The sequence below is a fragment of the Heloderma suspectum genome, chromosome 2, assembly GCF_057233095.1.
Source record: "Heloderma suspectum isolate Gila_16-S chromosome 2, 16-S_ref, whole genome shotgun sequence".
NCBI lineage: Eukaryota > Metazoa > Chordata > Lepidosauria > Squamata > Helodermatidae > Heloderma > Heloderma suspectum.
The window spans coordinates 348,336,606-348,354,470 of NC_139459.1; the positions used below are offsets into that span (position 1 = coordinate 348,336,606).

The 17,865-nt window shown below is 49.3% G+C and overlaps 1 protein-coding gene across 1 annotated transcript; it reads left to right on the forward strand.

Annotated features, from left to right (window-relative positions):
- Positions 1 to 500: 500 nt before the first annotated feature.
- LOC146355450 (uncharacterized) lies at positions 501 to 9,288 on the forward strand. The gene is made up of 6 exons (XM_084840905.1): positions 501 to 701; positions 1,387 to 1,471; positions 2,121 to 2,247; positions 3,032 to 3,142; positions 5,053 to 6,904; positions 7,732 to 9,288. The coding sequence occupies exons 2-5, from the start codon at positions 1,400 to 1,402 to the stop codon at positions 6,867 to 6,869; spliced, it is 2,127 nt and encodes a 708-aa protein (XP_084697031.1). The 5' UTR covers positions 501 to 701; positions 1,387 to 1,399; the 3' UTR covers positions 6,870 to 6,904; positions 7,732 to 9,288.
- The last annotated feature ends 8,577 nt before the right edge of the window (positions 9,289 to 17,865 follow it).

Here is a 17,865-nt window from a genome sequence, read left to right on the forward strand (position 1 = left end):
AATCGGTGGGCAATGCCGTGACGAGCGCTGCTCCGCTTCAGTTATCGTCACCAGATTTTCTTGGGGTGCGTCTCTTTTGGGGGGGAAATGACGAGGTTTGTGGCGTGTGGATTTGTTTTTACTGTCCCGTTTCGCTAATGTCTGTCTCCACCACCACTGGCTTGAATTTCTTTGTTTTATTAATATGTGCGGAGAGGCGCCCGTGGGTCAGCGGCGGCAGCGCGGCTCGCTGCAGCGAAGCGCCCCTGGGCTGGGGGCTGCGCGAAGGCCGCTCTGCCGCGCTAAGGCGGCCGCTGGCGGAAGAACCGCGGCCGCGGAGAAGCCGCGAACCAGGCCGACTGTCCCGCCGCCGCCGCGCGGCCACTGGCTGGCTCCCCTCGACGGGAGGCGCTCCGAGGGCGTGTGATTGGCCGGGGGGGGAGCGCGCGCCCGGCGGGTGGAGGAGCGCCTGAGGCCCGCCGCCTGCGCGCGGGGTGAGGCGGAAGGAGGGCCGCAGCTGCGCGTGCCCGCGCCTCCCGCAGAAGGTCCGCCGTGTGCCCGTGCGGGGGGCGGGGGCGCGCGCCTCCCCGCCGTGGGGAGGGCGGGGCACGTGCACGCGTGCGGGGAAGGCTCTCGGCCGGCCTCAGCTGCGCGTGCTTCGTCGCGGAGCGTGGTGGTGCGGGAGCGGGTCGCTTCTTGGTGGGGCTCGATTGCCCTCTCGGGTGGGCGCTGCGAAGGGGGGAATGGAAACAGGCCGATGGCGGGAGCGGGTCGAGGGGAGCTGCTGCGCCGCGAAAGAGGAGGGGCCGGGCGCGGGGGGCAGGGGGCTGCGTGGGGCAGGGGGCAGGGGTCTCCCCCCTTGCGATTCCCCGGGCGCGTGTCTGTGTGGGATGAGATGGGCTGCAAAGAGAGGGAAGCCGCGGTGCGTAATCCCGTTGTGCATCCTTTCTGTGGCCCTTTGTGGGGGGATCTGGAATGATGAGAGCTGGGAGGGGCCGGCCTCGCGCCCGAAGCAAGACCCCCCCGCACCAGCCCCCCCAGCCGTTTCCCTCCCATCCCCAGCCTGCACTTTCAGTTCACGTTGGCGGAGGGGAGGAGAGGCTGCAGGTTGCAGGGCATTTTGCTACCTTCCAGCAAGGTTCATTTTTGTGTGCTCCGCATTCCCCGTATCCTGTGGATGTTCGTTCGCAAAACATGTGGCCCACCGCATAGGACTGGAGACATCCTCCGTGGGAGCCATTTTGTGGTGGTGCTCACAGGAGTTCCCAGTCTCCCAAATGTGCCCGTGGGTCCCAAAGGGTTGGGGACCCCCGAGATGCAGCTTCTGTGTGCGTTTGAGTCAGAATGTGAGAGTGAAGGTGGTTTTCCTGAATATTTCGCCCTTTGCTTTGGCCTTCTTGCCCCCAGAGAGCGAAGCAGGATGTCTGAGTGTCTGCGGAGCTTGCTGCCTCCTTCCGGGAGAAGGCGAGAGGCTGCAGGGGAGCCAGGCCTGGTAAGGAGATCCTGCGGAAGCTGATGGTGACAGAGGGAGATGAGGATGGGGAGACAGAAAGCGGGAGCACTACAAGGAGGGTGATGCCAGCAGGGAATGGAAGTGATTCTTTCTGTTCCATTTCTCCTCATGAATCTAATCAGTCCTTTCTTGGATCAGAACAAAAGGACCATCTTGTCTAGCAAGCCCACATACAGGGCATAAATGCACGACCTGCTGTTTGTCCCTGGTATTGAAGAGTTCAGTTTGGCAGTTTGGGCTGATAGCAATTGTTAGATTTTTATGCAATATAATCCTTTGTTAAGAGCCATTAAGCAAATGGTCAACACCTTCAGAGGAGATTTTGTTGTTTTAACCCGCCTCCCAATGTGGGGAGGTGGACATTCATGATGAAACAGGGAGGAAGCGTAAATCCTTTCCACCCAGAGTACCACGGTCCAGTCCGAATTTGGGCTGAATGGGTTGGGCTAGAATTCTTCTGCCTAATATGCAGGTTCTATATGGGGAGCGGGTGGGAGTTGTGCTTTCTTTTGCTTTTTGTACAGGGGGCATTCTAATGCCTGTCCACCTCACCTGCAGCCTGGAGTGGTATATTACAGCAAAGCATGTTGAGAGTTGAGACTGAGGTGGGGCCTCTCTGTTCTTGCAGGGGCCGGTGACCTTTGAAGATGTGGCCGTGTACTTCACGGAGGGCCAAGGGTCTCTGCTGGATCCAGGTCAAAAGGCCTTGTACAGGGAGGTCATGATGGAGAATTATGGGAATGTGGCCTCGTTGGGTAAGGGATTTGTACAGTAAGAGCAGTAAGTCTTAGTGTTCCCCTTTCTGTAGTTGCATTTTGGAAGGGATGACTCCTGGTTTTGATGCTGGGAGTGAGCCAGGAAGGAAGAGAATTCCCAGGGCAACGGCCTAAGGGGAGGAAAGGCACAAAGAGCAGGAAACGTTTGGTGCCCCTCTCCTGCACACACCTTTTACTGTTGCAGGAAGATCCTTCCACCTCTTCCTGCAAATATGAACAGGACAGCCCTCTGGAAAGAAATAGGTCACTGCCACCATCGCCTCAAGGCCCAGTTGTTAGTGGCTGGCCTAGCGTTGTCCCAGGGAGGTATTCAGCTGTTTGCAGCCTTTTTCCGGGCCAGGTTCTGCACTCCAGACTTTTGCTCATCCCTCCCTCATCTTCCCACTACACCAGTGAAAGGACCAACAACAGGGAGGCAAACCCACTCAGCGCTTGAAGTAATCTTGTGAATGTTGGCCTGAGGACTCTTGTCTCTCAGTGGAGCATGTTGAGAGTTGAGACTGAGGTGGGGCCTCTCTTTGGGGAAAGATTATTAATTGGGGATTAATTAAAGATTAAAGATTGGGGAAAGATTATTAATCACCCCAGATGGATCCTATTTTTGTTGTGTGCATCAACCCAAGAGCTCAGGGATCCCCTCCAAACCATAGTCCTGAGGATAAATCACGTTACAAAAAGTGGTTGTGGGGGTTCCTTCTCTGGTAATTTATTGGAGGCCATGGGATCAGTGATAATATTCCCTCTTCTCTTCTTTCCTGAGAAGGCTTTCCAGTCGCCAAGCCTGAGCTCATCTCCTGGCTGGAACTAGGGGAAGAGCCGTGGGTGCCGGATTTACCAGGCTTGGATGGAATGGAGACCTCCAACGCCCACTCAGGTGAGGGGTCCAGGTGAGCCAGTTGACCGAAGCCTCATGGGTGATTTCTTCACTCCTTGGAACTCTGATCCCCCCGCTTTCCGATGTCAAGCGCTCCCCTTATGTTTCAAAAGGCCGGAGGTAGAGTTGCCCTGCAGGTTTCACATATCATAGCCACTCCCACATGAGCCTGCCCAAGCTCCACGATCATTGGGCTTTCTGCCCTTTGAGGGAATGCTTTTTTCATTGGCTCCTCTTCTCAAGAACCCCTGCAAGTTTGCCATGGAACAGTGGCAACTTGCAAAGGATTCTGGGATATCTGAGGCATCTTCTCAGGGATGTGGTCTGAGCTGTAAGCAAGGAGGTTTTTTTCCTCTTCTGTTTCACTTGTGGTATTCTTAGGAAGGTGCATCAGGGCAGTGGTTTCCCCTTTGCTTCACTCTGGGATGAAAGGAAGGGTCCAGCTGGGGACATCTGGTTAACATAGGGGTGTGTAAAGCTGTACAACCTTCGACAGGGTGGGTGAGGTGAACTAAGAAGTCCCCCACGAACAAGTCAGTGTCAAAAGTGCTCCTCAGAAGGTGGAACATTTGGAACATGGGTGGAGGTGTATGTGCTCCTGGAACCTGCAAAAGTGTGCTGTCATGTTTGCAACCCCGCCGCCTCCGCCTCAAATGCCCCGCTTTGTTCTCTTCTCAGCTCCTGGCTTAATTACTGTACTTTTTTTCTTTTTGATCTCTTTGTCACCTTCACCTTCTCTCATCCATTCTGAACTCTTCTTTGTCCTGGGTTTTTGTATATGTGTAGTATATTCTTCGGTCCCTATTTCTCTAACCAGACTATGTTTGTGCCCCTGGATGATGCCAAAGTACCCATCCCTGTGTACAAAACGCCCTGCAAATGCCCTGCTTTATTCCCTTCATTATTCCTGGCTTGACTGCTGTACTTCTCTTCGTTTTGGTGTCTTTGTCAGCTTCACCTTCTCTCATCCATTCTTTGTCCTTTTTTGGGGGTGGTATGTTCTTTGGTCCCTATTTCTGAATAAACTACATTTGTTTGGTTTCATGTCCTATCGTAAGCAGTTTATCCTCCTCATTTTAATCTCTGTCGCTTTTCCCCCTTTCTCCTTTCTTTTGTGTCCTTTCTGCATTGTGTTACCTTTTAAGAATGGCAACCAAAGGGCAGGTTTTTGCCCTCGTATTATACAGCACTTGGCTCTTAAAGATGCTTTATGTTACCACTGTGGGATGATTTTGCCTTCGGAGCAAACGCACATGTGGAAACAGGTCACATGGGGGCCTCCAGGGCCTTCATTACCCGAGCCACCACTTCTGCCGCTGGCTGCTGTCAGATTCACCTGCAAAATGTGCAGCCCCAAACCTGCCACTTAAGTTAACTAACCGGCACACCGAGGGGGTTGTGAGTAGTCCCTGGACTGAGTGAGTGACTGACTGAGGGTGTTATCCTATACATGTTTAGACAGAAAAAAATCCTACACCTCCTAACAGGCCCCAGCCAGTCATGTTGGCCAGGGCATGCTGGCAGTTGTTCTTTCTTTCTATGGAAATATGCATAGGATTGTGAACTGAATGTGTGACTGACTTTGTGTTTGGCTGGGTGTTTTCTATTTGTGTGCGTGAGGGGGAGGCCATCCAGCCACACCCACCAACACGTGGCCCTCAACACATTGCCTGCTGCTGCTTACAGCCCTTGAGGGCAAAAGGATGGGTCAGCTCTGGGGTAATGGCATGACAGGGGAGAGAGGGAAATACTGTGTCTCATTTGGTGTTTCAAAATTGGCAAAGTCATAATGCCTCGATAACCCCCTTCAAGAAATCTTCCTTCCTTCCTTCCTTCCTTCCTTCCTTCCTTCCTTCCTTCCTTCCCCATTCTCGAAAGTAAATCTTGTTTCTCTTTGTCCTATATGTCAGCAGGTGCGTGTAGGAAAAACCACTCCAGCCCCATGTGTGGGGGATATTCTACTCAGAAATCAAGTGTTGCCAAAGCTCAGGAAATGTGCACAGGAGAGAGAACGTATAAATGCATGGAGTGTGGGAAGGGTTTTGCTTGGAAATCACATCACATGACCCAGCAGAGAATCCGCACAGCAGAAAAACCATATAAATTCTTCAAGTATTGGAAGTATTTTCCTCAGAAATCACAACTTACCACCCAGCAGAGCATCCACATAGGGGAAAACCCATGTAAGTGCATGGAGTGCAGGAAGTGTTTTTCTTGGAAAGCAAACCTCAGGATCCACCGGATTGTCCATACAGCAGAGAAACCATATAAATGCTTGGAGCGTGGGAGGGTTTTTTCTCAGAAATCTCTACTTATGAGGCACTGGGCAGACAACACAGACAGGACACCATTGAAGTGTTTGGAGTGTGGGAAGGATTTTAGTCGGAAATCACATCTTTTGAGCCACCAGAGAGTCCACACAGGAGAGAGACCCTATAAATGTTTGGAGTGTGGGAAGTGTTTTGCTTGGAAATCAGTTTGCATGAGACACCAAAGAATCCACACAGGAGGGAAACCCCATAATTGCTTGGAGTGTGGGAAGTGTTTTTCTCTGGACTCACAACTCCTGAAGCACCAGACAGTCCACCCAGGAGAGACTCCCTATAAATGTTTGGAGTGTGGGAAGTGTTTTGGGTGCAAATCAAATTTCAGGAGACACCAGAGAATTCATACAGCAGAGAAACCTTATAAATGCTTGGAGTGTGGGAAATGTTTTTCTTGGAAATCAGAACTCTCAAGGCACCAGAGGGTCCACACAGGAGAGAAACCTTATAAGTGTTTTGAGTGTGGGAAGTGTTTTGCTTGGAAATCACATCACACGACCCACCAGAGAATCCACACAGGAGAGAAACCCTATAAATGCTTGGAGTGTGGGAAGCATTTTGCTCTAGGATCACAACTCCTGCAGCATCACACAGTCCATACAGGAGAAAAACCATATAAATGTTTGGTGTGTGGGAAATGTTTTGCTTGGAGATCTGACCTTGTGAGCCATCAGAGAATCCACACAGGAGAGAAACCATATAAATGTTTGGAGTGTGGGAAGTGTTTTGGGTGCAAATCAAATTTCAGGAGACACCAGAGAACCCACACAGGAGAGAAACCCTATAAATGCTTGCAGTGTGGGAAATGCTTTGCTCGAAAATCAGAACTACGAAGGCACCAGAGTCTCCACACAGGAGAAAACCCCTATAAATGCTTGGAGTGTGGAAAGTGTTTTTTTCTGAAATCACGACTCCTGAGGCACCAGACAGTCCACACAAGGGAGAAACTGTATAAATGTTTGGAGTGTGGGAAGTGTTTTGCTTGGAAATCAAATTGCATGAGACACCAAAGAATCCACATTGGAGTGAAACCCTATCAGTGCTTGGAGTGTGGGAAATGTTTTTTTCGGAAATCACATCTCATTATCCACCAGAGAATCCACACAGGAAAGAACCCCAATAACTGCTTGGAGTGTGGGAGGTGTTTTTCTCGAAAATCAGACCTCATGATCCACCAGAAAGTACACACTGGAGAGAAACTATTTAATTGTTTGAAGTGTGGAAAGTGTTTTGCACGGAAATCTGATCTCGTGAGCCACCAGAGGGTCCACAGAAATGAGAAACCATATAAATGCTTGGAGTGTGGGAAGCCTTTTGTTCGTAAGTCAGGCCTTCTAAAGCACCAGAAAGAACATGTGGATGAGAAACCCACTCAATGCTCCAAGCCTTTTCCTGTGCAGTAGGAGATGAAGGGTCCTTTATATCAGTGAATGTGCAGGTGAGGATGGGTTTTGATCTCAAAATCTCATTAATGAGTCCTTCTGAACGTTGAGCTGAAGTACAGATGGGTGATGGGAATAGAACTCTTGCAGGCATGCATCAAGACAGAGGTAGTCTATAAATGGAGAAGTGTTACTTCTCACTGCTTTAAGGAATTTTATGTTCAAAAAATATATAGACCTCTTAAAAAAATTTAAACCCTGATATGCTGCTTTCAATAATGGGGTGCTGGGAGCTGTAGGACTTTTTTCTGCTTAAATGTGTAGGAGTGTGCTCTAAGTGCAGTAGGAACTGATAACCCGTGATCTTTTTCAGTCTCATTATTTCTTGCAAGCAAGACTGTAATTTTACATATGTGAATAAGTGTTGCATTATCAAAGCTGTACTTCCAATACATACTGGTGAGGATAATGTATCAAAGGTGTAAGCAAGCACAATTTGGTGATAGTGCACAAGATTGTCCCTTAAGACATTGGCCTTGGCTTCCATTTTCCTGGCTTTGTGGAGCTTGAGCCAACATGCGATAGCATTAACTCTTGTCTTCAAGCGGCAGGTTTTTAAATCTTTGAATATCTGTTTGAGTGTTTTAAGTACACCATAGGCTTTGCATGTAGCAATGTTGCAGAGGTAGAGAGAGAAAGAGGATGTTTTAAATTGACCCTCTCCCTGTTTACTACGTAGAAAGAGGATTTTTATCTGGGGAAGTATAAACTTATATCTTCCTCATTCCCTCCCCACTTGCAGTCTGAAGTTGGGCAGTTTTCATTCTGTGTAATGTGGATATCAGCTCCTAAATGCTAATTATTTCTCTCTTTCTGATCCCAGCTTGTTATCCCAGTGACCTGCAATCCTGCCTGGCCTATGAAGGAACTGAGATTTAGGAGATCACTGAGAAACTACTCAGGAAAGAAAATCTTTTGAATGGCTTCCATGTGAGGATGTGGAGGCTTTGTGTCAAAGGGGATCCTTGACTGTATTCTGCAAAGGGCAATCCTTGTGAATGCTTGAGGCATAGCACTGGAAGGCAAGTGGGACTGTTCATGCAAGAGGGCTTTCCTTGCTCCTTCTCCCTTCCCACTGTGGCCCCCAAAACCATCTCATTCAGGATTATGTGACCCCCTGAAACATCATGGGATATGGCACAGGGGATTGCATTGAGAATGGAGAATCGCCAGAATTGGGAGACTGCCTTGCGGAAGTGAGTGCTTTTCCCCTGGCACAAGAAACCTTTGGATCCTGGTCAATCCATTAAAAAAAAAAACACCTTGAGATGTAACCTGTAACTATAGCTGTCTTTCTGCTGTGGGTACATAATCAGGTTGCAGACTCATGCAAGTATGTTCAATTCAAATGAGCTACTGAACAGGTGGGAAATGTTTCTTTCCATATTTGATCGATTTTCTGCTTTCTAATCTATTTTAATGTAGCTTGAGAGAATTCTCAGGCCCTGTTGTTTGTCTCACTACCAGAAAAACACAGCTGAACACAGCAAGTGAGATTGGGGCTTTTCCGTAGCTTCATCCCTGTGAGGGAATTTCCTCCCAGAGGAGGTGAGACTAGCCCATCCCGTCGCTGATGGTGTTTAGGCAAGCAGGGAAAACATTCCACTTGGCATTTAATGGATTTTGAAATGTGATGGAAGGTTTTTACTCAGCTTCTTTTGATTTCAAAGTTTTAGTTTTAATTTGTGTTATTGATGATGCTTAGTTTGGTTCTGTTCTTTCATGTAAATCACTTTAGGGGCCCTTAGGGCAGAACAGCAGTGTACCACATTTTTGTAAACAGGTAAATATTGTCCCTGTTTTGTCATGGCAATGCTCTGTGCTTAAACGTGATCTTTAGCAGAAGCAGGAGTAGAGCAACGCCCTGCAGTTCTTGCAGAACAAATCAACATCTGTGATCACATCAGAGGGGTCATTCGCCCCATTCTCTGTGTGCTGGAAGAACTCTTGGAGGGGGCCGCACAGAGTAACCTTGTCTGCAGCCTCTGCACTTTCGACACATTTGAATATTGGAAAGGTGGTCTACTGTTAAATCAGTCCCAAACAGGTAACCTTCCTGTTACTCCTGGGGCCACTGATAAACTTCAGTCACCCAAGAATATATCTTTAAGCAGTTTCGTAATGATTATACACTGGAGTAAAAGTCCAAACTGGACTTGGAAGTCCGTGCCCAGCTGCCCTCCAATTAAGCTCTGGACACGCGGGTAAGATTCAATTCGAGTTTATTCGTGTACAACGAAGGCAGCTCTGCCAACCCAGAGGCAGCGCAGATCAACACTCACCAGTTGCATTTATAATCATAGTGTGGCTAAATAAGTGACATCGGCCAAACCTAGCATACATGTATGCTCATTATCAACTAAACTTTTACTGGACCACCACCTCCAGCTTCTTCTCTCAGCGCCCTATAACTTTTTGCAAGGACGACGATTCTTAGGTCTGGGGTGAGTTGCTGTGGAAACAAGGTAAGTTATCTCTACTGTCCTCACAGTTTCTTCTTTTGTACAAAAGAAACAAAGACAGCAGTTACAGGCTTTTGAGGAATCTGCCATGTAGGCACGAAAAAGCCGAGATGACATGGCCTTGCCTTAGTTATTTTCCGCAATACTAGCACAAGAATGCACAGCCCGATGCTTCTTGGAATCTTGTGAGCTTGGCACAGAATTACCATGTAAATGCGCCAATTCTTTGGTCCTGGTACAACCTTTACTTTCTGGTAACAGGTGCATATATAGTAATCAAGATATAGATAAATTACACCAGCCCGACAATTACAGATACTTTCTCAGAATACCATGGGCTGGGGAAACAAGTTCTATGGTGCAGACTTTGCCATTTATCTACATGCGTTTGCTGGTACCTGTATTGTTCCTCTGTGAAGAGTGAATTGGCCCAATCAGAGATCCTCCTCAGGTGGAGTAATTTTTATGCACTTAAGAATCCCTTCCGCTATCTGTGAAACACGCAGACCTTGGGAGAATGTGGATGTAGCACATTGGTGATCCAATTGCTTCGTGCGTGGGGGTAGGGAATGAATTAAGAGTCTTAAGTTCTGCAGCATGGCTATCTTACACACCTATTAGGGGAAAGTGCAGGATAGGACTTGCATGATAAAAAGGGGATATTCCCCACTTTGCTTCAGCTAGCAGTTGTCAGAGGCTGCCCCTGTTGCCTACTGAATACTCCAGTAGCTCAAATCAACACTCAGACAAAAGGGCTGCTTTCCAAGGCTTTAATTCCATTTATCCTAATGAGGCATACAGATCCTAATTGCTTGAGACACAGAGAAACTACAAAGGAACAGCCCTCTAGGGGTTTCCAAGGGTTAGGACGTCAGTTGATCTCCCTTTGGGAAAAACGCGGGATTCTCTGAACTCAAGGGGTGGGAGAGGGGAAGATCTCCCCCTCTCCAGCGATGCTTCTGGGCACAGCTGTTGAGGTCGGGCCGAGCACCGAAGCTCGGTCCCTGCGATCTCTCGCTTTTGCCTGTGTCCCTCCCTTTCCATGCCTGGTTCACTGTTGTTTCCAGGGATGTGGGAAGTGCAGGGATGTGCTCCCCCTCCAGCTGTGCCTCTTAAGTCTGAGAGAGTTCCTCCCCCATGAATTGTCTTTTCTCCTCAGAATCAGAGCTGCTTTGGGACTCTGTGGGCTTAGATGCAACCCTGACAGCAGTGATGAAAGGTACATAGACTAGAGAGAGTGGAACCACCTCCAGCGGATCTTCCTGTAAGCAAGAGAAGCCAGCAGCCTGAGGAGGGAGAGTCACAAGCGGCTACAGTGTCAAAAGTGCAGCGGGATGGTGGGGGTGGGAATTCGTCTGGGTGGGGAGGGAGCCAAAGGAGGAGGGGTGGGCTTCTTTCTAACTGAGTGGCAAAAATCCTCTAAATTTAAAAAAAATTGCTGTTTTACAAAAGAACTTTGATTCTTGTGAATATCGCACAAGTATGAAAAATAAGCGTAAGGGTAGGATGTGCGGGCGGCCCCTACTGGTGGCAGCAGCAGTGATGTGGCGCTTCTGGAAAAAGCCCCCAAGCTACTGGAAACAGTCTCTGGGAGGTTGCGCCTTCCAGAAGCGAGAGTTTCAGCAAATGTGTGGGGCTTGCCCGCAGGAGAGTTGCATTGCCGGTGGTGGGGGCCACGTGTGCACCCCCGCCAGCAGGGCCAGCCACACATGCACAGGGAGCTTGTGGTCCTGGCTTCCAGTGGCAGGACAACCTTGGGGTTTTGGTGCATAGATTAGCATAGTGTTCCACATCGCCAGTTCTGCTTCTGTATGGATCCATGAATCTTTCAAAACATCCACGGGCAAGTTCACAGAGCCTGGAAACAGTTGCACAAGGCAGGGTGTGTGTGCAGTAGCAGTGTCTGATATATAACCACATAATTTGTTTTTTAGAGCTGTTGCTGTAGATTTTGTAGTAGCCATCTGCAGCCTGGGCCCCTCCAGATATTTTGGGCTGCAACTCTCATAATCCTTGGCCATACTCTGGGGGCTGATAGATGTAGCCCCAAATATCCGGAGGACACCAGCTTGTGGAGGGCTGCTCAATAGAAACTGGGTTTTGGGGAGGGGCGATTGCTTCTCCCCCCTGCAGTGCCATCCACACCCTCAAAACATTGGGGATAAGCCGAAGGGAGGAGAGTCCAGTTGTGCAAGTAGAATTCCACTCACATGCGTTTGGATTTCAGTCTGGATTTCCGTATCCATAACTCGATATATTCATCTCAACCATGTGGCCTGACTAACGAGTGGGCAGTGCATAAGTTCTCGCATGCATGCACACGCACAGAGATGATGCCCCATATATATATCTATATGAATGAATGAATGGTGTGTGTATACATATATATATATATATATATATATATATAGTAACTCCAAATTACAGAAAAGTGTTCTCTGGATCAATTGGACAACTTTATTCAGCACTAGCTAAAAGACCCGGCATCGCCTGGGTGGGAAGAGCTCATACGCTGGTACAGTGGAAGCTGCACGCAAAACGACGCAGGTGACCGAGCGAGAAAGGCAGATTGTGCCTCCTGGCCGGAGGGGAAACAGCCACAGCCCCCCCTCACTCAGGTGTTGTCCCTGCCGTGGCGCACCCCTGTGGCCCCTTCTCCCCACAGCAGGGGAGAAGGGGAGCCATACGCCACCACAGCCGGACTGAAATCTTGAATTTCTCCGAAGCTTTCGGGGCTCATCTAGCAGACGAGGCGCCCTTCCAGTGCCTGATTTGCCGAGAGGGGAGCTCAGCGTTTTGTGGTTGGGGGGCTTTGGGGAAGCGCCCAGCAGGCAACCTCTGACGCGGAGTCGTGCTCTGCGGCTTCAGGACGCGGGTAGCGAAGGAGGAGGACACGGGACTGAGAGCAGCAGCCTGGAGGAACGTCTGAATGCCGCAGGTTGCGAATGCTGATGAGGTTGGGGGAAAGGGACTAAGACGGTGTGTTTCTGCCCATGTCCTCTTCGTGAACGTGTGAAGGGGCGGGGAATGGACATGCTTCGGAGAAGGGGGATGTTCATTTATTAAAAGATTAAATACATGTCTTCAGCTTGTCTTCTTTTTGGAAATTTCATTATGAGGTTGGAGGAGGGAAGTGGCTGCCAAGGGCAGGATGGTCTGTGCAGCTACAGAGTAAAGGGAGAAGCAATGTTACACCCATTTTGCATCATTTCCGTGGCTGTTTACAAGGGGTCTTTGATGAGAGCCGGGAGGGGGCAATTTTGTGCCCAAAGCTAAGGCCCCACCTCCCCCCAAGTCACTTTCTCATGCCAACGTCCCTAGCTTCAGATCATGGGTGGGTGGGGATGACTTCAAGCTTATACATGGCCAGCTGTGGCCATTTCTCCTCCCCCAGGGAGATTCAGTTTTATGGCTTCCCCCTCCCCCAGTCCAAACAAGGCAATCCTCTTAATCTTTGCTCAGAGGTTTACTCCCTAGAGTGAGGGTGTTTGCCACTGCAGACACTATCAGAGGAAAATCAACTTTGATACTGAGGAAATAAATGGATTGACATTTGCATTTTAATATACTGCATTGACATTAAACCAATAGCTCTTACTGAATGCCTTTATAGACCACTCTTTCTGCCAAGGCCTGTGGTGTAGGGCAGCCGGGGCTCACAGCAGCTGCATGTTTTAGGTTAACAGAGATGCTGATGTCATCTGCCACCCCTCTGACTTCCCTGATCCCGCTGAGCTTAGCTGCAGCCCTCACAGTAGCTGGGGGCGGGGGTGGTTCTCCAGCAACACCATTTGGGGTAAAATCCCAAGTGAGTCCTACTCAGAGCAGACTCATTGAAATGAATGGGACTCAAGATAGTGGGACCAATCTAAGTTCATTCATTTCAACAGGTCTGTTCTACATAGGAGTAACACTGGATATTACCATTGATCATTGTTGTAATGCGAAGTATTTTGGGGTGGCTTGGCCTTGAATGGACGATTAAGACCCATTAGGCTTACAGAAGGCCTGCTCCTGGTCAGCTGAAAATGCTGGGAGATGTAGGATTCCCCCCCCCCCCCGGTCTAAACATGCATAGGACTGCACCCTCAAACAGATCAAGGTTCTGAAAAGGGATAGAAGAGCGGTTTCCCAGGCCCAGGGACTCTCTCTTCAGGAGCTGATGGCGCCCGCTCCCTGGCCTTGTGTTTCCTTCTGGCCACAGAGGGCTCCTTCAAAACAGTCCTGCTGAGTCTGGCCACAGGTCCAGTGGGTCCAGCATTTGGTTGCTAACTGGCCAGCCAAATGCCTCTGCGGAAGCTTCCGAGAATGGAATGAAGGCAACGGTCCAGCATCTGGTAGTCTGGGGGATACTACCTCTGAACATAGAAAGGTCTGAGCCATCCAATCCCTGGACAGGAAAACCTCAAGGTGTGGAAAATAACTAAGGCAAAGCCATGTCGTCTCGGCTTCTTCATGCCTACGTGGCAGATTCCTCAAAAGCCTAAAGCTGTTGTCTCTGTTCCTTCTATATTGAAGGAGAAACTGCTAGGACAGTAGAGAAAAGTTATCTTGTTGGCACAGCAACTCACCCCACACCTATGAATCATCGTGCTTCCAAAATAGTTGGGTCATAAATCCTGGGAAAGTTGCAGGACTCTCAGGGAGAAAGCGGGGGGGGGGGGTTCAGTAAAAGTTTAGTTGATAATGAGCAGACATGCGTGCTAGGCTTGGCTGATATCACTTATTTAGCCACACTATGATTATCAATGTAACTGGTGAGTGTTGATCTGCGCTGCCTCTGTGTTGACAGAGCTGCCTTCATTGTACACAAATAAACTCGAGTTGGATCTTACCCATGTGTCCAGAGCTTAACTGGAGTGCAGTTGGGCATGGACCTCTTAAGTCCAGTTTTGGACTTTTACCACAATCTGGCAAGCCAGTCCGGAGAGCCCGGCTTTGCAGCGCAATCACGCCCCGCCCGGATGCCTGAACAACCCAGCCGGCACTAGGTGAGTTCACCTTGGGGTCCTCTTGGACGGGCGGGACGGGTGTGCTTCAAAACCAAGGCCAACTCCAAGTAGAGTAAATTCACTGGTGAAAAATGGTGAGACCCCTTGGTTGGTTTCCTTTGTTTAAGGTGATGTCCATTAAGTATTGAAAGGTATATACAGGACAGCCTTAACTGGTTGAAGGAGACAAAATGGGTGGGGGGCGGAGTGTCCCGAAGGGGTCATCTCTAGATGTTAAGCTTAAGCAATGGAATACTCTGCCAAGCATGGCTGGTTTGAGAAAAAAGCGCTTGGTTCCATTGTGCACAGAAAAATGGCCAGTTTTTAGTCACTCATGGCTACCCGAAGGATCCTTCAGCCAAAACATCTTAAGAGATCTCCGCCTTGTTCTAGAGGACAGGGTGCCCCAAAGCATGGGTTAGTGGTTTCTCTGGGCTGCCGTGGCTGAGAAAAGGCAGGCAAGAAGTAAAGCAGTGTCCTTTGCGAGCGTACCATCCGTGCCGCCTCCGCCGCCTTGTCCACTGCCCCCCTACCCAGAGAACCAAGATCTGGCGCCATCCCAAGGGATATATCCAGCTATAAACCAAATTCAAAGTGTCTGCACACAAATGGGTCAGATAGGGGTTTTAAACACCTACCCCGACCCCTGTCCCCTGTTAAATCTGAATGATGCAGCCGATTGGACAGTCGTAACTCAGTTCCAAGAGCGGATGTGCACTGTTCTACAACAAATGGGTCAGAAAACTGTAAACTGGTCTAAGGCGCGGGCTGTGATTCAAGAAAAATCAGAATCCCCTGCCGATTTCCTGGTTCGTTTGACTCATGCTCTGCGCATGTATGGGGGCATTGACCTGATGAGGCAAGGCATGCTGCCCTGATAGTAGGTATGTTTGTGGAGCAAGCTGCTCCTGATATTCAAAAATATTTCAGAGAACACCAGCCAGGGTGGCAGGAAAATAGTGTGGAGATGTTGGCAATAGCAAAGCATGTGTTTGATGGAAGGGAGGAGAAGGCGCAGAAGGAACGGAAGAAGAAGACAGAGTTAGAGGCAAAGGTGTTGGCGGCAGCCATACAGGAACAAGGTTCCTGGGGCGTGGCCAAGGGAGATGTGGTCAGGGAGGACATGGTAGCGGAGCAAGTGCAGGGACAAATGAGGGAAGACAGAGAAGTAGTTATAAGCAGGATGTGTGCCATTATTGCAGGCAACCTGGTCATTGGAAAGATGAGTGTCCCAGAAGGGGAATCAAAGGCAAGAAGGTCCGTGGACTGGGCAGTGGCAGGGGCAAGGGCCCACCACTTACCAAGGAGCAGAAAGTGTTGGAACGTCGGAATGACAGGTAGAAGGAGGTCTAGAGTTGGTTGGTAGCGAGAGCAAGAGTGAAACCCCAAACAGCTGGAAATTGAGATTGGCAAAAGCTTTTCTGACCCTTAACATAAATGGGAACCCTTATGACTGCCTTCTTGACACTGGTGCTGCAAGAAGCATGCTGAATAAAATCACCTCACCCCTTTCTGGTTCCGGAGAAAGTGTCATGGGAGCTGATGGAAAATTATCCACTGTTCCCTTGAGTCAACCAGTTACACTTAAAATTGGCCCTTTTGTAGCAGATCATTCCTTCCTGATGATGTCAAAAAGCCCAGTAAACCTCTTGGGAAGGGATCTGCTAGCAAAGTTAAATGCTTCTATCAGTTGCAGCCGAGATAGGCTCTTTGTCACCCTGCCTTCCTCTAATGCCATGCCTTTTTTAGAGGAGGCCAGTCCCCCGACTGACACAGATCTGCCGGAGGAGCTCAGAGGGCTGCCATCTGAGTACTGGGTGGAAGATTCGGGTGAAGTTGGTCTGCTAAAATTTTAGTCTTCATAGGAGGCCAGTAGGGTATTACTATGGGTGCCCCATGCAATATCCGCTTTGTTAACCCAGCGGAATACCCAACATTTTTCCAACGCCTGTTATATCAAATATGAGACTTTGTTGCTCCAAACTCCAGAATTAACTGTTTTATGGTATAATGTGTTAAACCCCGCAACTCTTATGCCTGAGCAAGATCGAGATCTCCCACATGACTGTAAAGCAGTTATTCGTGAAGTGCAAATGCCTAGAGATGATCTGAAAGGCACACCTTTGCAAGGTTCTGAATTCATTTGGTTTGTTGATGGGTCTTCCAGGCTGGTGAATGGAATCTGTAAGACAGGCTGTGCAGTAGTGTCAAACGGAGAAGTAATTGACTCTGGACTCCTGCCAGGAAATAAAAGTGCACAAGCCACGGAACTGACTGCTTTAGCCAGAGCTTGTGAAAAAGCAGGAGAGAGATCTCTGACTGTCTACACTGATTCTAAATATGCCTTTGGAGTTTGTCATGCTACAGGTGCCCTATGGAAAGAACGAGGATTCATCACAGCAGCGGGGAAACCAATTTCCAATGGTTCTGAAATCGACAGGCTGCTGAACGCAATCCATTTGCCTCAAGAATTAGCAGTAGCACATTGCAAAGCTGACGGGACTGGTAATGACCCTATCACCCAAGGGAATACCAGGGCAGATAAGGAGGCAAAATTAGCCGCCCTTCGTCCACTGCCTCCTGAACACCACCTCTGCACTGTGATACCAGCCCCACCCTTATTCACATGGGGGGAACTTGCCAGCGCAGAGGGGAAGAAAGTGTGGCGAGCAGCCGGAGCGACACAAGCGCAGCCTGGGCTGTCCTAGATGGCAGGCTTGTTTTACCAAAAGCAGGTCTAAGGCTGGTATTATAACAGCACCACAGCCGGGGGCATGTGGGTAGTGCTGGGTTGGCAGAGGGAATTTGCAGAGAATGGTTTGCCCCAGGTATACATCAAATGGCTAAGCGGGTGGTTTCTGCCTGCCCTCAGTGTGTGAAGGAGAATGCAAAAGTCATACTGCCTGGGCCCCAAGGCAGAAGACCGTGGGTGCAACTGCCATTTGAATCCATTCAGATTGGTTTCGCTCATTTGCCCCAAACACAAGGATTCCAGTGGCTGTTAGTTATTGTAGATAGATTATTGAGATGGGTGAAGGCTTTCCCCTGCAAGAAAGCCACAGCCCTCAAGGTAGGGAAACATATGATGAAAGACATTGTCCTGAGATTCGGCCCGCCTCAGTGTGTGTGCTCAGATTTAGGATCACATTTCGCTGCTGCACTCACACAGGCCCTGTCAAAATGTTTAGAGGTCACGTAGCTTCTCCACACCCCCTACTGCCCCCAAAGTGCTGGGCAAGTAGGAAGAATGAACGCCACTCTTAAAAGGAGGCTGGCTAAGACCTGCAAAACGTCTCACCTCACCTGGCCTACTGCACTTCTTCTAGTCTTACTGTCAGTAAGAACCACCCCACGACAGCCCATGGGTCTGTCTCCTTATGAGATTTTATTTGGAAGGCCACCAATCGGCCGAGAATGGGCTGTTCCTCATGTTACATTGGTAGGAGGGGAAGAAGACTTAACTGCTTATATTATTCAGCTCCAGGGCCAGTTCCAGTGTATCCA

Excerpts from the sequence above, each read along its gene's own strand:
- LOC146355450 (XM_084840905.1), top strand. The coding sequence starts at position 1,400 with ATGTCTGAGTGTCTGCGGAGCTTGCTGCCTCCTTCCGGGAGAAGGCGA. Across the intron at positions 2,248-3,031 it reads TGGGAATGTGGCCTCGTTGG|GCTTTCCAGTCGCCAAGCCT; the intron begins GTAAGGGATTTG and ends TTTCCTGAGAAG. Across the intron at positions 3,143-5,052 it reads GACCTCCAACGCCCACTCAG|CAGGTGCGTGTAGGAAAAAC; the intron begins GTGAGGGGTCCA and ends CCTATATGTCAG.